This window comes from Ischnura elegans, chromosome 12, assembly GCF_921293095.1.
Source record: "Ischnura elegans chromosome 12, ioIscEleg1.1, whole genome shotgun sequence".
Classification (NCBI taxonomy): domain Eukaryota; kingdom Metazoa; phylum Arthropoda; class Insecta; order Odonata; family Coenagrionidae; genus Ischnura; species Ischnura elegans.
This window is the reverse complement of record NC_060257.1, coordinates 11,414,859-11,438,859: the sequence shown is the minus strand read 5'-3', so window position 1 is coordinate 11,438,859 and position 24,001 is coordinate 11,414,859. Positions and strand designations below refer to the sequence as shown.

At 37.2% G+C, this 24,001-nt stretch overlaps 1 protein-coding gene across 2 annotated transcripts in view; it reads right to left on the bottom strand.

Annotated features, from left to right (window-relative positions):
- The window catches only part of LOC124168795, a 332,814-nt gene that overhangs the window by 146,945 nt on the left and 161,868 nt on the right, over positions 1-24,001 (bottom strand). Inside the window, exon 1 of one of the 2 annotated variants that reach the window (XM_046547106.1) lies at positions 22,978-23,288. The exons of the other annotated variant lie outside the window; for it this stretch is intronic. Coding sequence (XP_046403062.1) covers positions 22,978-23,011 — 34 coding nt within the window. The 5' untranslated portion in view covers positions 23,012-23,288. Of the gene's footprint in view, positions 1-22,977; positions 23,289-24,001 lie in introns of those variants that run through there. 2 annotated transcript variants of the gene reach the window in all.

Sequence of the window (24,001 nt, the reverse complement as noted above, 5' to 3'; positions counted from 1 at the left end):
TGTGAATTCTAGCTACCACTTAATTTTTGCTGGTAATCACCACTATTCCAAGTTCAGATGGAAACTTCAACGGAGTCTCGCAGCGAGATCATTTTCGCCAATCAGCGGTTGCAGAACACCAGTGGAGTGGACACGCACCTAACTTCAACATTGAAGAAACCGAATTAATAGAAAAAGAAGGTCGAGGGACGGTCAGATCACGCTTGATGTCCGGGCATTCGTATGTAAGTGAGTGTTGTGTGGAGTATATTTCAAGCGCAACACTCCGTCCGTCCTATGGGACGTTAAGCCGTGGTCCCCTTGGCGCCTTTCGTTAAGAGCAGGCTAATGCCGACACCGGGTTTCTTTCCACCCTTCCTACCTACCCTTTACTCATGGCGCGAATGACCTCAGCAGCCGGTCGCCTCCTCCAAATACAATACCATATGAAAAATGTTTTTCTGATTAATTTTCTTAACATTGATCCATATATAATTTTCTGCTAACAACACACTACTCACACAAAACAAAAAATGCGCTCAAAAACTTTTACATTCTTAATTGGCTAATTGGAGTGTATGTGGTTCACCGGTGCAGTTTTAACCGCGCCCGCGGCGTGCCAAATAATGATATTCTCATCCTTGCATCAGACTATCCTGAAGACGATGAGCAGCGCCTTCTTCGAAACGTCGCACAGTGGGCTAGAACCGAAAAAAGCTAGCCAAAACCTCTAAAACGATTTTTTTGGAGCTAGGAAGTTGAAACTTTGCATGCATATTGGAAAACTGCCAAGGTGTGTCCCATTTTTAAAAAGGGAGAACGAAACGGCATGAAGAATTATAGGCCTATAAGTATATTGTCTGTTTTTTTTTTAATATTTGAGGGTATTTTATGTAAGCGTATTAACTTTCTCATAAAAAATCGGATAAGTGATACACAACACCGCTTTATAGCTAATAGGTCAGTAACGACCAACCTAGCTATCTTAACTGATTATGTTATGAATTCAATGGACAGCGGTTCTCAGGTGGATGCAGTCTATCTAGACTTTAAAAAAGCCTTTGATACTGTACAACATAACATGTTGCTAAGCAAACTGAAAAGTATTGGCATTACAGGCTCTTTGTTAACTCTCTTGAGTTCATTTCTATATGAAAGAAAACAATACGTAGTGTATCGAAACGTCGTGTCTGACAAATACTCTGTTATATCTGGTGTGCCTCAAGGCTCGAACCTGGGTCCACTTCTGTTTTTGATATTTGTTCATGACTTGCCACAATGTATCCATCATTCAAGATGTCTAATGTTTGCAGATGATGTTAAAATATATAGAAAGGTGAACAACTTACAACATTGTCTCTAGATACAGTCAGATTTAAACAGTCTGGTCACCTGGTCTCATGAAAATGGTTTATTTTTTAATGCTGATAAGTGTTTTGTTTTATCTTTTTCATGGAGAAAAAATGTAATCAAATACAATTACCATATGGAAGAATCCAAATTGAATAGGACTAATGAATTGAAGGAAATCAAAAGAAATACTGCTTTGTAAAAGATGTTAAGAATATGTTTCGTGACTATGATAGTATTTAGTTAATATTTTTCAGCATTTTTTATCATGATTATTACTATTTTGTGGCTGTGACCAATTTCTAAATAAATAAATAAATATTCTCAAATAAATTGTGCACAAATTTCCAGATTATTTCTTACCAGTGTTTTCACTTTAACAATATACGTTAGGTCAAAGTTGAACCAATTTAGCGAAAAACGACCACCCTCGATTTTTTCTGAAAATTGCCAACTTAATTTACTTCACACCGACGCGTCGGTGACGATGGAGTTTTTAACCCGAGGGAAAGCGCGAGAAACATTCAGTGATACGTATACGCCCGGAAAGAGTCTCTTCATGTACACTGAAATATCTCTCATCCCAATTTTAAAAAATTCACCTTTTATGAGTACTACACATTTTCCCATGGCACTAGGTATTATAATGTGTTGGATGGCTATCGCATGTCCGGTATGATGCTAAGCCTCTTGAGCTCAAAATTTGATTTCACCAAATGGAAAGCACTTAGGTGTAATTGAATAGTAGCGCAAAAGGAAGTTCCAAGGTAACATGAAATGATGAACTTTGACATTCAACTCTGGAGCCATGGAACAACGCAATGATTTCACTCAAACAAAGAACTAGCGGGCATTAGTTATGAATGACACAAAATTTAATCAGGAAGGGAACTAAAGGCTTTTTTGTTACCGCACGGAGTAAATTATGGAAAAATCTCAGGTTACGAGAGAGATAATAAAATAAGTAATTTTTAGGCCAGTCCGGATGAGACTTAAACCTGAAAACGCGAGATTAAAAATTTAAAGCCGTCATAAACACCGCGAGATTCTCACCGTTTCCGAAAACACAAAAAAAATATAAAATACGACTCTCTCTTTGCGACGGTTTATAAATTTAAAAAAAAAAGAAAGCGACCGGTCATTTAGTTTTAATTGCCATCAGCATGGATTTGGGCTGCCTCCTTGTGTTAGGGACGGGAACTAGTGCTTCAAGAGAGTCGCCCGGAGCTCCCACTCCAGCGACTGCAGCGCTGTGACTCATACTTGCTGAAGAGGTCCTTCAAGGCACACTTCCGGCACCCGCGTTGTGTTGAATGCATGACTACAGTACGTACCCTCGTAACTGCGCGTGCACGTCCCGTGCTCATGTATACACGCGGGCTCATAATTCCCTTTTTCCCTCGGCGATAACCTTTTCCACGCAGGGGTCACGAATGCAAGGCCCTCCAAAGATACGCCGTGTCGGACGGAATGAATTTCTGACGAGTGGACACGGAGAGAATTCGTGAAATATTGTGAAAGGACTTGCAGTACTTGTGCTGAAGCGTTAGGATTACGAAATGGAACATCACCTCCCCACCATAGCACCCCACATATCAACTATGTATAAAGTTCTGTTCTATTTTGCTAATCAACATAATATCTGGTCTATTATTGTAGTTATTATTATTATTGATATAATCATTATTACTATTACGTATTCTACCAATTAAGGTTGTTTTGCATGTATCATTTCAGAAGTATTATAGCAGACTCGCTTCCTTTCATTGACTGGAGACTAAACCAACCTTTATCGATAGAATACCTAAATAAAATAAAATAATTATACATTGTCACATTTATTATAATATTTAACCATGAGGTTATGGTGGTAAGGAGCTATTTCATTTACCCTTCGATTCACAATAGCACTTACTCCCTTTCATTCTATCAAAAAATCCAATTCTTCTCCTCCTCTCCCTCGTTTACCTAACACTCTACCCTCTAACACTGTTTTCAACGAAACCTCCCTGCTAAGTACTGGCTGCATCCATACCTTCTGTCTCCTCCGTATCTCATCCAGAAGCTGCCTCTCTTCATCCGCTATGTCCAGAACTTCACAAAAAAGATTACGTAGATATACCGAAATCAAATCATAACATAACTGATATTAACTATAAAATTTCTGCTTTGAATTTCATGCGGAGGAAGCGTGGTCTACGTAATTTTACTCAAAACATTCAATGCGGGTGACAAAAGCAATAATTTTAGTGAGTTTCATTCGTTCAAAAGGCAAATTGAAAAATATTGATAAATAAAATATTAATATATTTGAACAATACCAAAATACGAAAATCACTTGTAAGCTTGATTTCTCGTTATTAAAGGTGACTGCAGCATAAATTCAGAAAATACACTCGAAATATTTTACGCTTTTAGTTTTATATCATTTTAAATATTAATAAAAAAGATAAGCTATTACGTACACCTCGCGCAATTGTTTATAAGAAATGGCTATTCCTAATTTTATAATTAAAAGCTGAAAGTACATCCCATCCGTAGGTACTACTTTATTCATTAAAGTATACATATCATCATATATCTCTACCGCTATATTCTTTTGGAAAGTATTGGAATCACCGTGTTAAAAAAATGATGGTCTGCTTTTATGAAATCCTCAGATTGGAATAAAAAAACATACATCTGCCATAATAGAAACGTGCGAAAAAAAGGAATTAACAAACCTGACTGTTATTTTCGTTAAATGCGTTTAGATTAAATTTTTAACCTACAGCAGCGTGCTCAAAATTGTAAGCAATAAACATTTAATTATAATAATATCGGAATACCACTCAATCCCAAGCCCACAACACATAAGAGAGAGACAAATAAACCTCGCTTTCAATTTTTCTTTATAAATGAAAGGTTTATTGATATTCGCACGAATATTTCATGCAGACTGTATTCAACCACAAGCGTTAGGGAAAATAAATGGAATAAAATGGAGAAAAAGACCTCTTTTTGCAGAGGAGATAGATTTTAAATAAGTAATAAGGCTTTAAATAAGCATTAAAGTCCAAAACATAATGGGTATTTGTACGGGGATGGTTAAATATAAACGGCAATTTAAGAGGTGTGATACCGAAAAATCACCCCAACACCGAAAAACTGCCTTAAATTTATCAATAACTTTCAGCACAAAGGCAAACGACTAGTTTTTTTTTATTTCACTTTCGTCCAAGCATATCAATATCGATCGACGGTAAAATTTTGAAACAGATTACATTCAATCACAAGTAATCGGAAAAAAACTTGAGATAAAAATAACACTAACTGCAACAATTCAAAGAATTTCAATTTTTTAAATTAAAATGACTCCACATTTTCGTTCTCAAGTTAGAATTTTTCCGAAATTGCTAACAAACGTACGTGCCATTTGTAAAAAATGAAGGCTATATCGAACACTGCGTCCACTTCACTTATGACCTAACCACTTTTTTGCGAAAAGGAGTGTACAGAAATACATAACATATAAATACTATTTTTCAAATAAAAAATCACCTTTTCATTGAAAAGAAGGAAAAAAAATTATTGAAATTTCCAATAATCCTTGAATAGCAAGTTACAATAAGTATTAAAAGAAGATTTTGGGCATGAAACACGAAAAATGTGGTGGCATGTAAGATTATAAAATTTATAATTGCCGGTTCATAGATATCATCCTTGTCTATTAAGATGAAGCAAATATAATCAGAAGTCGCACATAGAAGCATCAGGGCCACACGATGACGTGGCAGTGCTCTGAAGGGACTTCATTAATCCTGTGATGAATGCAACGCCTCCATTGGATTTTTGTGGTAATTTTTGAAACTAATCTCTATGTTTAATTTTTATTTCTGAATATCACTCTAGATACTTTCCCGATCGTGGTAAAAGTGTACGAACGTTGCATTGCCATCCAGTTCTGAGCTATCCTGAAAATTTCAGCGCTCTAGCTAATCAGGATGTGGCCGAATTTTGAGTAACAAGATATTTCCATAAAACAGCACACTCAAAAATAAACAAAAGGCGACTTAAATAACACGTCGTAAAAATGGGATAAAATCTAATTGCAAAACCCAATGCGCGTGGAATACTACGAAAGAATATCTTTTTAAATTCTGCTAAAAAAATCCATGGTCGATTGCTCACCGAAAAGCACTGAATAAAGATTGTAATCAGTCACATTTATTCGTTTCAAAAAAATGTTAAAAATATTCAAACAGGCAACGAGCTGTCAAAGAGATAACAATATAATGGTCTCCGAGGGCGGAATACTGAATATAAATTTAAGAATCCCATATTAAGGTTAACGAAGGAAAATGAAAATTTTATGACACATATATGAGGTATACGGGTCAGTTTACAAACATAAAGACGATATTGAATATTGTATCACTTCACCTGTGGTCTGACCTCACATTCATGGTAACGGCATCCCCATTGAAATATAGATAAAATCAAATTTTAAAGCCGTTAGCAGGTCGGAAATTGGTATGTACAAATCTATATGAAAAAATAAACAAAATGGAAAGGAGAAATTTCTCATTTTACTTGGTTAAATACATTAACCATAGATTGTTCACCACAAACCACCGGGATGAAACTGCATTCAGCCGCAAGTAATTGCTATTTCCTAGTGTAGTTGATTACATAATGGGGCCGTTCGCTCCGAACTGAAATCTCGATTCATTAAAAGCATAACCAGTAGATAGAAGGGAAAGATAAGTTAGTACAAAAAATCTTCATCCAGCCATTCTCTTATGAGTTAAAAATTATTAAACACACCAGTTGCCGCCTTTTTCATGAGTTGGTGATGTCATTACATTTTGTGATTCATTTAATAATTCAGGGAAAACGTTTAAATGTTGGAAGGAACCTCAAGAAATGGTGTAAACAGCGAGAACCGTGGACAGAGGACCATGGACGCGAGGATAAGGCCGGGAAGTGGCTACGAAGCGGTGAAGGAACGAAGGGTACGGAATGAACTAATGACATCATCAACTTATCTGAGGAAAGGTTGAGGTCGACGATCGTCGTGTATAGCTCGTTTATTTACATCATTCAATGGTCAACTTAGAGTTACTAAAACATTTCTCACGCTGCTTTTCTCCCATAAGTTCAAAAAAAAAAAAACCAAACAAGTTCCCGCACACTTTTCAGGAATCGGTGACGTCTTCAGGTTTTTGATTCATTTGCTTGAATAAAAAGAACCTTACATTGTGGGGAGGACCCTATCAAAACGTGTGAACAAGAACGAACTCTGCAAGGCCCGAAGGTAAGGATGGGAATTGACTGAGAAGCGGTGACCCACTCAGAAAGAGCTAGTGACATCATCAACTTATTTGAGGCAGGATTTAGAGCGTCGAATCCTCGCAGTGAATAGCTCCTTCATTTAAATGATTCGGTGGATGGAAGGAAAAGATAAGCTAATGCGAATATTAAAATCCTTATTCAGCTTTCTCCCGTAAGTTGGAAATGAAAAACGAGTGAAAAAACTGCCACAAACGGTTCACGAGCTGGAGACGTCATATGGTTCATTTACTCTCATTTACTCAAGTAGTAATAAACTTTTTTCCGGTAAGGAACCCTTCGTAATGGTTAAAGCAACAGCGGATCAACCGAAGCCCATGAACAAGGACAAGGAGTGGCTGAAAAGCGGTAACCTACTCGGCATTAATAGGTGAAGTCATCAACTCACCGAAGAAAGGTTGATTTTTCGTTAGGAAGTAGGCAGTGAACCTTAAAACGTAAATATACGGGTCTCTTTATTATAAAAACTCTATCACAATGGACAGTAAAATGGAAAATTGGAAAACGAAACAATTGTTCACCGCAAAGCCCTGAAAGCAAATTGCATTCCACCGCAACTAATCAAGATAAAAAAAACTGTCATTCAAACTGGCAGGGAGTAGTCGAAAAGCCAAACGTGAAAGCGTTTTTCGGGGACGGCATATACATTTGAGGATATATTATTATTTGGGCTGGATAAACGAAATGGGAATTGTTGCCAGGTTGTATACGAGACGCATTCTGGAGAAAAATGAAAACTGCATCCATTCCCACTTTATAGAGACTGACCTCACTTCCACGGGAGAGGTGACAAAAGAGCAAATAGGTAGTCGGAACACTTTTTCACACGAGTTTTTTTCGCATGTCCGACAAAGCCGAGGATTAAACGAGTCTCCAAAGTGATTGATAAGGGGAGAAAACACAGATGCGAAAAAAAAAAGAATTCCGCAAAGCGATCGAGTTTTTTTTCCGATGTACATCTCTTGGCAAGCGTCCAAAAAATCACAATCAGAGAGAAAGGGAGGGAGAGGAGGAAGGCATTGTTGGAATACAAGTGTACATTTGTGACAGCGGCAGTCTGGAGTGGAAGCATGGAGATTGGAAGAGGAAAAAAAAAATGAATTTTCAAAAAATTGTACAAAGGCAGAAATACCAAAACGGCTTCCTGGGATCAGACTTCAGCATTAGCACGAAGTTTTTCTCGTCTCCCACCCGGAGGGCTTGCGTTCGATTTCCAGATTTGCATAAGAATGGATCAGAAATGCAGTTTAAGTTTGCGTGGAATTAATTTGAAACACTTTTTAGGCATGAATTTGCGTAAAAATCGAATGCAATTTGCTCTAATTGGCATTAAAATGATAAACTTTGACAGTGGAATCATTGAATTAAAGTTTGCTTCATAAGAAATATAGGGTGAAAATGTAGTAAAAATCTATTTCCTTTAATGAATTTCGACTGTTGTACAAAATTGGATAACAGTCAATAAAATGGACAGGTGAATTCAGACAGTATTGGGAAATAATAGTCCCAAAATGAGGTACATTAAAACACGAGCCTTGCCAGTGTAACTTTGAGACCAAAAGTAGGCAAATATCTACCCCAGCCAGTGCCTTTAATTCTATTTAGGTGGTTTAGCATACTAACTTGCAGAAGTACGCAAATATATTTTCAAACATGGCTCGGATATGGTTACCTAATTTTGAATTCAGACAGTATTGGGAAATAATAGTCCCAAATAGAGGTTCATTAAAAAACGAGGCTTGTCAGTGAAACTTTGAGGCCAAAAGTAGGCAAATATCTACCCCAGCCAGTGCATTTAATTCTATTTAGGTGGTTTAGCATACTAACTTGCAGAAGTATGCAAATATATTTTCAAACATGGCTCGGATATGGTTACCTAATTTTGAATTCAGACAATATTGGGAAATAATAGTCCCAAATAGAGGTTCATTAAAAAACGAGGCTTGTCAGTGAAACTTTGAGGCCAAAAATAGGCAAATATTTACCCCAGTCAGTGCATTTAATTCTATTTAGGTGGTTTAGCATACTAACTTGCAGAAGTATGCAAATATATTTTCAAACATAGCTCGCATATGGTTAGCTAATTTTCTGCTGAACCGTTCAAATGTATAGTGGTGTATACATAAGGCTTAAGCAGTGTACTTGTATCTAACACAAAAATAGTACAAAATCCTTCCTTTGAGAATTGAATGATCGTTAAAATAATTTAATGGCTACTCGGAAATAAATGGGCGAAGAAAGACGAAAATATTTTCTTTCTGATCCGCTGCTTACATTACGAGTAACCGCCAATTATAAACACACTAAGATAACTTCTGGATTTCTAAACGGATTCCGTTTCTTCCGGGGTGCAATAACTTTCAATCAGATCGCATTAAATCAAATCTAGCATCTAGAATTACTCTGCGAGCACGAAGCATCGTAAAATTTGAATCTCAAGAACGGATATATAAACAATTTTCAAAAAAGACAGCAAAAAAAAATCCGCAAGTTCGACAAGAATAGCAAGACAATCTTTCATGAGGCAGTATAGTTATTCATAATTTTTTATGATGTTTCTTGGAGTTTAGGTCTAATGAAACCAAGTTATAGCCAACGTTTCGATTTAAGTAAAATCATCCTCAGGGCTATGAAAGTGAAAACATGAACAATATAAAATACAAAGATGACAGCGATATACAATATAAACCATGTATATATAAACCATGTTTTTGATTTTGACAACGCCGAAATTTTAGATAATGAGATTATATTGAAAAAAAGACTTTTCAAAGAAATGGTTTACATATCTAAAACAAAAAACAGTTGTAATAAAAAAACAGACATTGATAACCTCAGTAAATTTATTTTTATTTAATCAATCAAAATTAATGGTAACTAGGTGTGGCAATACCTTAGTAACACAACATCAATAAATATGTACAAAGTTAAGAGGTATGTCAAAATTTTTTGTGTATTCTATTCTGTTCTTATATACATATATATGTGTATACTTTAAATTATATTACTGTATAAAAAACTCGATCGTAACATTTTTATGTAAAAATATTGTATATCGTTGTCATCATTGTATTTTACATTGTTCATGTTTTCACTTTCATAGCCTTGAGGATGATTTTACATAAATCGAAACGTTGGCTATAACTTGGTTTCATTAGACCTAAACTCCATGAAACACCATAAAAAGTTGATTGAACAAGGTCAAGAATAGAAGAGGAAAAGTAGTAATATACTAGTTATTCATAATTCGATTTCTAACCGCTATGTGATAAGTTTAAATAAAAAGGAAATATTATCGATTTTTAAACCTTGAATCACGCAGTCAATGTTGAACCACCGTCAAATGCACGACCCGAAATAAAACCTAGCTCATTGAAGTAGCAAAGTATTGTATTCGGACGCATTTTAATGCAATGTACAGTAAAAAAATAAAATCAAAACTTTAAACTTTAACAAAAAAATTTAAATAATACGATTTATCCAATAACGCCATCAGGTGCACTAAATTGTAATTAATAAGCTATTCATGACTCGGGAAAAAATGCGTAGGTACAGATTAGGTTAAATAGAAATGAATGTAGAAGAGTTCTTGAGCAGAGATAGGCACGCTGTAATATTATTTAAACCTAATTAGTACCAACGGTTATCGTCCGAGTAATGAAAAGCTTATTTTGAACGTTTTCGTTCATTCTATACTGTTTTTGAAGAAAGCTTGAATTTTAAAATCTTTTACTATTTCATTATTGTTTTCATCATTTTAGTGATTAATCATAAAATTGGTTAGACCACAGCTGTCAAATAAATTTCCACGAAATTGTCATAACTAACTCTGCCTATTGAGAGGATTTAAAAGTATTTTTTCCATATGGAAATTTAGTTAATTACGTACAGCACCATGGAAAAAAGTTCAAATGTCTGCTTATTGAATATAGTTTTGTTATCAGATGTAATCGAGTACGCAAAATTTAAAGTCGATTTGACAATGCGAAGTGGGTTAAAAAACCAATAATAATATTCCATTGGCGTAACAGAAAAACAGTCGAAGCGAGTTAAGACAAAGCGAGTGAAAACTGCGCAGAAAAAGTGGTCATGCAAGTCGGGTTTAGTAGATCGTAAAAAAGTTTAAAAAATCGTCTACCCGCCAAAACGACATTTTCAGACGCAGCGATAAAAAAAACGGACGAATTTAAGTTTTAAATTGACTCCCGAAGCAAAACTTCCTTAAAAGGCGAGACAAACTTTTCTCCGCGTTTTATAATTCTGGCCGCGCAAATCTCCTCGCGAAGTGACCTGGAGGTCACATGTATCGGAAGGGTGTGACCCAAAGAGATACTGGATGAATGGAAGGGCACCCAACCACCCCTCCATCACATCCTATTCTTCCCCTCCTTCCCCCCCTCCACACAACATCAGGGGTGCCACCTGGTGGCCCCATCAGAAAGCTTTCGCTCGCAGAATCGCGCCAATTCACTTCTCTTCTTTTGCGCCCGGTTTTTTTTCTTTCTTCCTAATGTCTACCGTTTCCTTAGTTCGTTTCAGTGAGTTACCGTAGCTCGGCATCAGTAACCCATTAGTGTTAATATATATACTCCCTTCATTATAAAAGATATCACCTTTACTAGCCATGGGTAGTTTTTTCCGATGATTTAACTAACCCAAATTCTTCCATTAATTCCAATGTTATTTTCAAGAACAAGTAACTCTCTTCGAACTCTATTTATTGAAATTTGTTCATATATGTTGGGCTGCCTACCGTACGTTTTTGACTCTTATATTTTAAATTACGAAAATTGTTCTTTTCGAAGTCTTTACGAAGTCTTTACTTTCAGGTAGTTAAAATTAAATTTTTTTAATGCTTTACTATAGAATATTGCTTTAGATCTACGAAGTTACTCTAATTCCTATATGACGATTATTACATGTTTGTGGAAAAGTCGGAGTTTAACATTATATATACTAAAAGAATTTTTTACAAAAATGGTGAATGACAGACATAAAAGTCATGATAAAAACATAACCAAATCACTCATAGTTCTCTAGGTAAGTTTTTCGCAAATTAAACAGAAGCCAAGCAAATACACGGTAGTGATATCAAAAGATGATACTATAAACTCTAACTTTCGGAAAAACTACAAAATAAAACGATATCCAGCATTAAAATCTACACGCCAAATTTTACCGTATAACATGAAAGGAGGTCGGAGTACGATTTAAAAATTTAATCTTGAAATTATATACTTGTTTCAAATGGGCCTTTCAGATTAAAACATACCTACGTGATTAAAATTGTGGATTACACTGGTCGAGCCTTTCTAAGCATCAGTAATACATTAGTCTCTTTACATACTCTCTTCAGTATAAAAAAAATATTTCTTTTACTACCGTGGGTAGATTATTTTGATGCCGTATTTAAGTCAAATTATTCTATTAATTCGAAAGTCGTTGTGAAAAACAATTATTATTATTATTATTATTATTACAGTATTCTACCGATTAAGGTAGGTTTCCATGGAGTACTAAAGAAGTGATCTGGGAGCCTCCCTTTCCTTCCAGCGCTACCTTCTTCAATTCACTGTAAGGCCTACTCCCTTTCAATCTATCTAAAAATCCTATTCTTATCCTTCTCCTCGTTTCCCTAACATTCTATCCTCTAATACCATTTTCAACATCCCCTCCCCGCTAAGTACTCGCTCCATCCATACCTTCTGTCTCCTTCGTACCTCATCTAAAAGCTACCTCTCCTCGCCAACCATGTCCAGCACTTCGTCGTTCCTTTTCCTCTCCGTCCATTTCACCTTCTCCATTCTTCTCCATACCCACATCTCGAATGCCTCCAATCTTCTCTCGTCTTCTTTCCTCAATGTCCACGTTTCCGCACCGTAGAGCGCTACACTCCAGATCAAACTCTTCACTAACCTTTTCTTTAAACTCTTATACAACGATCCTCTCAGAAGGTCCTTCCTGTTCATGAACGCCTCCTTTGCCAATGCAATTCTCTTCCTAATGTCCTTACTACTATATCCGTTTTCCTTTAACGTAGTGCCTAAATAGTTGAACTGCTCAACCTGCTCAAGTTTTTCACCACCCACTTTTATCTTGAGTCTCACATTCCTCGCTCGTGATGCTTTACAAAACCGCATAACCTTAGTTTTCTTGTGATTAATCCTCATCCCATATTCCTCGCAACGGTCGTATAACGCATCCTGAAAAACAATTACCTACATATAAATGTAAGAGTCCGTCTAAATCATCATATTATAAATAATTGACTGTTATATGAGTATAGAGTAGAATTAGGTTAATATGTTAAACCAAACGTAACAACTTCAACTGATAATGGATGGATGATGCATAAAGTTCTACACATTTTCTTTGAATATCCGGCCGGGGAAGGTACTCCTCCGCACGAGATCATCGAGGAACAACCGCCGTTTTTCCCCAGGCATATTTTGTACTGAAGCTGGACTTGCACCGAATAATAATTAACGCATTCATTCTCCATACTCAAGAAGGAGCAAAACATATTCTCGCTACTATATTTTTATACTTTTGTTCGACCGATACAATACCTATCCAGCAAATTCGGTTACAATAGAACCTCGTCCAGAGATTTAACCCTGAAAAGAGCTAATGAATCATTTTCATGCAGCTACATAGTTTCACTAGCTCTTTCATGCAAAAGATGCAGTGAAAAAATTCATTAAAAAAACAATGTTTCCTTTTACTCCAAACATATATCGCAAAATTCGAGTAGTTGCTTCTTCTTCAAAATTTTACGTAAATATGAAACACATTTTGTGAATTTTAAATGAAGATGGTGAATTTTAATGGATGCTTATAAATGTCAATGCTTAATGTAATCATTTAAATCCAATTGCAGTTTTGTATAATGGTCCATGGCTATATTTAGAGAAAACCTTCCGATATAACAAGAGAGAGAAATGAATTTTCTGACAATTTTTCAGAATAAAATATTTTATCAAAACGGCTATATTAAAATTATTAAAATTTCACATTAAAATAATTATTGATGACCGGGAATTCAAAAATTATGTCATATTCAGGTTAATCTGTCGAAATATAGATTTTAATTAAATCATTTACGGTTTAGTGTCACATAATTTTCTGATTTTCATCATTGAAAATTTCACCCTGACACTATTTTTAAAGTCATCTCATTATTTCCTCCAATGTAAAATTTTATTATTTAACATACCGTCTACTGGGGGCACATTGTCTCTTTGTCTTTTTGGCCGATGTTCTATAAAATACGTTCAAAAAAGGCTAATTTTCTACTATCTTACTTTACAAATATTTTTACTTGTATAAGATATGTGGGACAAAAAATCGCACACTACATTAATCTTCATTTGATTACACGAAGTCTAAAATTACGTGTGAATTAAAAAAAAGGATTTACTCTGTACATCCTGAAAATTTCAAGTTGACAGCTTATTTTTTAAACAAGTAATACGTCGAGCAAAGAGACAATGCATGACTGGTGTAGCTGGGATGATCCGTCCTCTCAATCAATAGTGTGTAGTTTAACGTATATACGAGCCACGTGCTCAGCATTCTTCACAATCCTATCCAGCTTCTCCTCCAACCAGAGGCAGAGCCCTCTGTGGCCACCACCCACCATCACCCTTGTCCAGACTTTTGCTGACCCAATGCTTTCTATTCATCCGTAACTCCTCTCTATCAATATCCCTATGGCATCAATATATCTCTCTGAGCTTTCCTTTTCGTCATTAATCTCTACCTTACACGTTTCTTCCCCGATACCAAGTCCCTCATTTTTTTGTTAAACTGACTTCATCTGCAAGCACATTTTTGTGAGGTATGCTTTTATATACACCTACTTAAGAAAAGTAACAGTTTAAGCCTTCTGGGCTGCAAGACAAAATTAAGCGTTCCGAAATTAAATAGTTAACCGCCTTTAAATCACCCTAAGGCTCTTTTTTTATACTGTTCTCCTTCATTATCCAACTCTGGATAACTCCAAAGTTAAAATTATTAGGCCATAGTTCCTGCTTGATCTTTCAAATTGTAAAACAATTGTCCCTGATTTAAAGTAAACCAATGAACTGAATATTTGTTTAAAATGAAAAAAATGTGTTTTAAATAATAATGCAACCTGGTTCAAGAAGAAATTAACATTGTTGGAAGTAATGGTTATAACCGCGTTACAGGAGCTAAAATGTTACACCTATTTATCATAAGAATCAAGAAATGTCAAGTGAAAAAGGTTGCATTGCTTAGTAAACTTTGTAATGTACGTGGGTAAAATCCAATTATAAGAGGTAAAATACATAGGAGATGAAACATGAGAAGACCCCTAATTTTCTGCTTTTCAATCCGCCGCCTGCATCTAGTACTATCCTCGGCAGGGGTAGCCGAAAAGTCGGCCTCTCGCATGATACACCCTAGTGAGAGATTCTTCCCCTAAATAAGCTGTTCTCTGGGAAGGAATTAATGGCACAAAAATGACGTCACCAACTCACAAATAAAGATCTAACGATGTCACCAACTCACAAAAAGTGGACGGCAACATTTGCGTTTCTTAACTTTAACCGTAAGAGAGAATGACTGAATGAAGATAATTTAGCCGATGTAAATCATTCCCTTCCATCTACCTAATTATTCTAATGAACTGCGATTCCAAGCCTGAATGAACGATCCCAATATTAGATACATTGGTTGCCGGGTCAGCGCTAAACAATAAAACTCGAGCAACTAATATCTAATTTATTTTAAATGAATGAATATCAACATCTTCCCAGAATATTTCGTTGAACACACACGAACGTCTCAAATCCTACGGCAGAGAACAAAAGAAGGCGCTATGCCCGAAACACGGAAGTGCTCCGGAATGTAAGGGCGGAAGGAAGAGAGGAAGATATCTTTCTCAGCATTTTCATCGGATGGATGATACTACACCCGGCAGTAAGGGAACCTCCTCCTAAATGTCTCGAGCCGGACGATAAAAAGACTCGGTTTCAGGCCTATGGGACTATCCCATTGTTGTCGGTAATGTGATATCTTCCGACCCGCCAGGAAACTGCCAATCCTTTTAATGTCCCTGGCCTGGAACTTTTTCTCCCCCTCCCCCGGACGGGCGAACTAATCGCGCACGTATCTAAAGTGGCTCACAATTCTTCTCAAAGACATTCTTCCTGCCTCACGAGGGAAAAAAGCATTTCCTCTAGATAGCTGTGGGTGATTTCTGAGGTAAACTCCTCCAGACGCCACCCAAACATTAGAAAAGTAATATCGGGAAATTTCGCTTTCATACAACAATTATACATCGTTCAAATATAATTGATTAGTCTACTTTACAAGAATTGATTGTATATTATTAATTAATATCATCAGAAGTTCTACTTGTGAATTCGTTCTCATTGTGTTCCCTTGAAATTAATCTTTACTATGAGATGCATATTCCATAAAGTTGAGTATCACATCGACACGAATTCTATAAATCTTCAGTGGTCCAAACTGATGAGTACTGCGACCGACGGACTTTTGTTAGCTGTAGTGGGCAGAGTACTGACGGACATACAATGCCATTATTATAGTATTCTACCGATTAAGGTAGGTTTCAATGGAGTATTCAAGAAGCGATCTGGTAGCCTCCCTTTCCTTCCAGCACCGCCTTCTCCAATTCACTGTAAGGCCTACTCTCTTTCAATTTATCTAAAAGTCCTATTCTTTTCCTTCCCCTCCCTCGTTTCCCTAAAATTCTACCCTCTAACACCATTTTCAACATCCCCTCACCGCTAAGCACTAACTCCATCCATATCTTCTGTCTCCTCCGTATCTCATCTAAAAGCTGCCTCTCCTCACCCACCATGTCCAGCACTTCGTCGTTCCTTTTCCTCTCCGTCCATTTCACCCTCTCCATTCTTCTCCATACCCACATCTCGAATGCCTCCAATCCTCTCTCGTCTTTTTTCCTCAGTGTCCACGTTTCCGCACCGTAGAGCGCTATACTCCAGATCAGACTTCACTATCCCTTTCTTCAAACTCCTACATAGCGATCCTCTCAGAAGCTCCTTCCTGTTCATGAACGCCTCCATACAATGCCAAAGATACCTACCATATATTTTAGCACAGAACCACGGTGCAGGGCCTGAAAAAACTCTAAGAAAAAATATACTTGATACTTTTCAGCATAAGCTTCAACTTGCTCTGCCTCTTTCAGCATCCTCTTAGCTATTCTTAACAGGTTAGCCTCTTGAAATGACACAGAAGTGTTGAGACCGGTCGGGAAAATAACATTTGACATGGAAAATCACCATCTATATATTTTGTCTTAGCATGAAATGATTCCATAAAGTGACGCCTGAAGTTGTATACCATAGTGAAAACCTGAGATAAAGTCACTCATTGAAGCTAAATATTCCAAATAATCACAGTTAAAATCTCTTGCCCTTAAAATTTTATGCCCTCTCCTTCGTTTGCTTGTTCAAAGTTACAATCCATAGTTTTCGGACGCGGGTTATCCCAAAATTCCTTTTTCAAAACACGTTCATCTTCGTAGAAATGCGATATTTCAGAAGAATAAGAGAATCTCATGGAGGGTGCAGCAAGGAAGGCATGCCAAGAGTGGGGGAAAGTATAAAGGGGTTTGGCATGAAGCCAGTCTTGAATGGGGTATGGCAAGGGGTGACAAAAATGGTGGAAGAAGTCGAAATAAGAATTTACATGAAATATTGTTTCTGAACTATGCTGCAAATTAAGACCCCGCCCTAAAACGTTTGTAACACAAGTGGCTAAATTTTACTTTTGGATCAATAAAAAAACGTCAAATGAATTTTTGTGTTTCTATTTTGCTGTGTCTTCGATGCAAACGTACCTGATGATGACGTTCCACGTCGACCACTAGGTCGTACAGTGTTAAATTTACGTGTAACTATAAAGTTTTTTTTTTGCATTTCATTTTGTCGTATAATACTGCCACGTGCGAACGGAGAACTCTACACAGTTATTACACTGATTAGTTTAGGTTGGCCCTCATATGCTCCGAGGTTATGTGCAGTGACGTATCCATGGATCGTTCGGATAACCAGGGGGAGGAAATTTTGAAGAACAGGGTACTAAGTAGAGGGTTTTAAACTAATTTTAACACTTTTCATAATCGAATAAACTTCACTTGTCAAATAATTATTTCCTAAATTTATGATATTTCAATATTTTGTTTTCTGTTATAAAGGAAAACAATTGTTTTTTTTATATTTCGGGGGGAGGGTTCCGAACCCCGGACATCCCCCTCGCTACACCGCTGGCTATGTGCTAATCTTAGTTTAATATGGGCACCAAGGCATTGAAGAGTGAATAGGAGAATAGCATCTTAGAGCCACACTATATTTCTACGTCTAACATAAACATCAAATAATAGAGATACTTTAGCAAAAGGATCAGTGGAGAAAATCATTTTTCCCGGTAAAAAAAGGGTCTCTAACAAATAATAGGTCGAAATCACGCAATCAAATGTATCTAAACACTCACCTCGATTGTCTTTAGTATTCTCATACAGACTAATGGCAGGTGCGCCAACATCTGCCCTCGTGCGATAATTGAGCCGGCTTGCGAGGTAGATGAATTAAAATATCCAAAAGACTATTATCGTTCTCAATTACCTTAGCGACTGGCTGGCAGGGCTAAAATACTCATAGGTAATTAAAGAGGCCAATTATCGGCATACTTTTAGCCAGCATTCAGTAATTCATAACAGGAATGCATTCGTCTTGATGTACAATGAACTGTTCCGGGCTATACCGAAAAACACAAACTTTCACGAATTATAGGCTTGGATCATAGCTGCCTAGATGCTACAAAGGACAAAAGAATGTGTACTTTAAAAAGGAATTAAGATCACACAACTCTTTAACCGATAATAATTTCTTGCTTCCTCGGTAATTTAAGTCCTCCGTAAAATGTGCTCAGGAAACTTCTTAGCCTTTGCACACAATTTATGGATTAATTTATGCATATTTTTTGCACTAATGATGAAATATAAAAAATATAAAAAATATCTATTCACCAGTTTTGCTTAGATTGATGGTATATTCACATCACATCACTTCAGGAAGAAAAATTACGTTTTCTAAACATTCGGCATAGCTTCATCCTAAACTTATAAATGAGGTTCAAAGGACCCGAAGAAATAATAAATAATATTTTTAAAAATATAACGATAAAAATGGACCCACACTACATATTATCAGTTATTTTGGAAAATTCGATGAGTAAATTTTCAATTTTAATGAGTCATAAAATTCCTACCCTAAATATTACAGGATATTTGAGTAGGATTACTACCTGTTACTATTTTCTGGCAGGTTTGGTAGGTGCATAAATTTTCTAGAGAAGACTATTTTAATTCCTATATCTAATGACGATGGAATTAAATGACCATTTCCCTTCTATCGCATAGTTATTCTAATGAAATGGATCTCATTTTAGAACTAACAAAAACTGATCCCTCTTCGGCGTAGAATATTTGCTCATCACGAGTGGAATTAAAACCTAGATAGGACGTACTTCATCACAGAATTTCCATTAAAGGCAAATAGGTACGCCCACCAACGTTCGCAGATCTGGAATAATAGATCCAGCTTTACAAGAGTGGTGGTAAAACTCCTGCAACGCTAAAACCACCTCACTTCCTGCACTAGAGATCTCGAAAATCGAGCAAAAAAGTAAAAAGAGCTCACGCTTAAAAATTCAACGGTTGTGAGTATTTTAACCCAAATTGGGACGACCTAAGTTTTCTGTATTTTCTGAATACTTTTTATTGTGTTTTTTTCCAAGAGTTTAAGGAAAAAGTCCCACAAGATCGTATAAAAATAGTCTGTACTTGTAAAGTTTGAGGCGTAATACGCAAGAAAAGTTTGAGTATTTGCTGCAAGAATAAAAATCACACTTTAAAAAATTGACTAGCAATGTAAAAGTGATTGTCCGATGGTCCTAATAGGTCCTATTGGGAAAAAGGATGAAACTAGGACGGAACCAACGATGATGGTGGGCATTCTATCTAGGATGATAGAGATTATATTGGATCTCCAGTATTATTGCTGTGAAACGCGCGATACTAGAAACCCTGTACGTTCTGGGTATGTTCGGTAGTATCTCAGGATTAGTGCATATCCGACTATTGGGCGATCAAATAAAAATTCTGAATCAAATATTCTCCGCTTAGTCAAAAAAGAGCCGGAAAATATCAGCAGTAGCCAATTCCGGATAAGGAAGGCTGTATATTGGATATATCAAGTGACGGAAGACTTATACGAAAATTAATACGATCCCAGCTGATAGGATAGTCAGGAGGAGAGATGAGTCACACCATTCTCTGGATTTTCGACCGAAGATGAATAGCCGAACCAAGTAAATACAAATTTTTACCCTAGAAAAACTCTCTCAATCCAAACTTAACAGTAATAGTATTTCCTACTACAATCATCAAGAGTTTCACAGTTTCCTCATTCGTAAAAACCCCCATTTATGTTGTAGAAAGTGAGCAATTGTATCTTCGAAAAGTATTCTGTGATAAGAAAATGCTCACATCCTCAAATCAATCACATTTTTATGTCCATCGCATTGATTTTAACGGAATGATCTAAAAATTTGGGGAATTAGCTGAAAAAACTAATGAAATCTATTATATATGTGAACTAAAAGGCCTTCCTCTACCTTGGCCAGCAAGACAAATTAAACAAATCAAAGATAAAAAGAAATTGATTCATCAAATTTACACAATACACCACGTTAGTATTGTTCAGCGCATAATATGCTCTCCATCAGTTGACATAAATTCAAGTCACAAAAGTTTTAAATCCAGAAAAATGTTATCCCACAATTCATCGAGGGAAAAAAATCTCCAACACCTTCAAAATCAAGATACAAGCCGAAGTAATCTTCCCAATAGCTCGTAATAGGCTCAGAAAAATATCCCCGTAAATCTCAAAATTTCCACAGCGGTATGTTTCAAGTATCTTTTTTCTAGATCACGAATTCTTAGTTGCAATACATCCTACAAAAAAAATTCCACAGGTTTAGAAATAATATTTCGCCCATGAAAATATCAATATTATCAACAAATCCTATTCCTGAATAATATCAAATGCATTACAGTTTCTCTAATCTGTCGAAAATCCCTTAAAATTTAGAAAAAAAAAACATACAAAATAAAATAAAATAAATAAATAAGGGAAACTCCTCAAAAAACAAAAACACATCGTAGATGTTTTACTCAGAAAACCACGTCTACTTACAATGCTGCTAAACCCTCATACATACCAAGAAACCAGGCGAAATTCCAAACTTTTTTTAACCTTATATGACACAATTTCAAACAATTAGGAAGAGCAAGAACCAAAATCTGAGAAACAGGGCGAAAAAATCGTAAGAAGTTTGAATTTTACACACGGATACAGTCATATTCACTGTGACCACGCTATGTACTTAAAGTTTTCCTCGTTTTAAAGAGTTAGCAACAACATAATAACCATTAAGGAACTAGGCAAAGAAAAACTAAAGAAGAATTCAGCTTGTCAAGTCCAAAGGACAACCCTTAAAATTGAAGCGATGAAAGTAATAAGAAAAAGTTTCTTTGATCCTGAGATCCTACCGAGATACACTCCCATTTAACAAATCCACGTCGCAAATCCTACGCATGGCTGGGTACATCACGGCTTCTCCACTTCTTTGGTGCACTCCAACAAAAATTAAGAAGCCACGCGGAAAAACATGTAAAAAATAGTTTCCGTTCACGGTTAAGGCATTCGAGTAGAATAGAATGTGGAGCAAACCTTAGAATAAAAGGACCTTCAAGAGAAAAACCACACAGATACGTATCTTCTACAGGGATACACCCACTTTCGACAAAAACACATTTGACATATAATATTTTACTAAATGTACCAAAGTTTCTCCACTTTGCATCAATAGGAGCTTAAAAATCAAGAAATCACGAGAACAGAGGCTCAAACAATTGTTTATTCACCTGTAAGCCATCTACAGTATGAGTTAATCTAAAACGCTCAATCAGTCCGCACTGTTAGGAATACCTCATACTTCAAGAAACCATGAGAAAAAGGTAATGAAATACGTATTCAATTCAGGAAGACTGCTCCAGTCACCAAATCTACAACGCACGTCCTATCTCAGCCTCGAATCTCAGCATCCCAGCATCGTAGGAATAACCACTAAAATTCAAAAAAATAGGCGAACAAACACGAGAAAATTGATCCATAATTCTCAGAAAAATAAGTGACAAAAACAGCGGTACAGTCATTGAAGTGTAGAAAATCGCATAGTTAAAGACGACTATTAAAAACTGCAATCACAAGAATGGTAAAGGTACTGTAGTGCTCCATTTCACCTGCTCCCAAACCTCTTCCTACGGCTATCACATGGTCTTCTTACTAGGGATTTTTAACCACACCAAATCATCCATAAAAAATGCTAAAAAGCACTAAAATCATAAGTTTGGTTAGGGTACTGTAGTTCTCTATTTATCCTTCTCAAAAACCACTTCCTTTAGATAGCTCAAGCATGTCTTCCTTGTCTCATTTTCAGCCTGACCAAATCATCTATCGAAAAAAACGATTAAAATATTAATTCCGCTGAAGGAGGCATCGCCACTCAAAAACATAACGTGATAGGATGTAAATCTTTAAAAAAAGACTAAATACACCATGATAAATGTACTGTATTGGTGGAGATAGAGCTCCAGAGAGAGCTGTTCCTAGACCACTTCCTTTAGCAATCTCATGCTCTTCTTCCTAGTCTCTTTCTTAATCTGATCACATCATCTATCGACAAAAATGATCATTTTTTTATTCCGAAAAAATAAAACAGCCCTACTCAGCAAATATACAACGTGATACGAGGTACATATACAAAAATAACAAATATACCGCCCAAATATCACCCACATTCAATGAAAACACTTTACCGCACATCCTATTTTTTTGATCAACATTCATCACAGCAACACCCTCATACATATCTAGCAACCAGGAGAAATGCCAAGTTAATTTTTTTAAATCTTATAAGACACAAATTGAATCAACCGAAGAGTTAGAACTAAATTCTAGGAAACAGGGCGATAAATTCGTAAAAATTATACATTTCACCCACCAATGCGGCTGAATTCACTACATTATCATCATTCGCTCAGCACATGTATCAGGGCACATTCATCTCCATCGCAACAGCCGCACCACAAAAATCAAGGAACCCGGCGAGCGAAAATCGCGAGGCCCAGGGAGAGAGAGAACGCCCCCTACGCAGCCCCGAGGCGACCCTTACCCGGATACGAGGGCGGCTGTTCCAGGAACTGCATCCCGTTCACGAGTCCACGGCGCCCCGAGGCCACAGAGTTGTCCCGGCGGAAGGCGGACGTCCCTCCTGGGCGACCCCACCGGCGTCGGACGAATAAAAAAAGGGGGACACCTTTGCCCCCCGCGATATCACTCCCACCTCACCCACACACCAAGGAGGAGATAGCCCCCGGCTCGCAAGCCCATGACGGGACCACCCACCGGGACTACGAAAACAACTTTTCCCCCAGAGAGGACACAGTCGAGCTGGACCGGGAGAGAGCTGACACTCTTAACAGTCGCCGCCGCGTTCAGCACTACGAGGAACTACTGAGAGAGAGCGATGGGAGGAAAAGGCCGGCGGAGTAGGGGTGGATCGATGGATCGCCGCCCCTTGCCCCACGCGTCGGTGGAAGAGGGAGAGAGAGAAGAGAAGAGGGATGGGGAGAGGATGATAAAGGGAGGAGAGAAAGCAGAGAGAGGAGAGGAGGATATCGCTTGCATCGATCCCTGGGCGTGGCGAGGACCTCTCCCTACCCTCGCTCTGCACCCTGTTACGCTGCGCTCGGGCGCGTTGGGACGACTGGGAAGGGGTGGGCACGCAGGCAGAGGGAGGAATATAGTGCGTGAGGGGTGCGGATATGGCCAAAAGGGCGGCGCGGCAGGAGGGGGGGGTGCTTCGTGTGCGTGGGAGGATGTGAGGGAAGGGAGGAGAATTTTGTTCGGAGGGGAAGACATGGGTCTCCCCATTAGAGGATCTCTCGAAGGATCGATTAATCGAAATATATCGAAATTATTGCATTCGATGAATCGAAATTATCAGTAGATTTATTGCATTTCTCATATTCTAGTGCAGAGGGGAAGAATTGGGGCTACCTATTAGAAGCTGTCTCGATGGTTCGATTATTCAAAAAATATCGCAATTGTAATATCGAAATTATTGCAATCGGAGAATCGACATTATCATTCGATTAATCACACTTTTCCAATTCTAGTGCATAGGGGAAGAAATG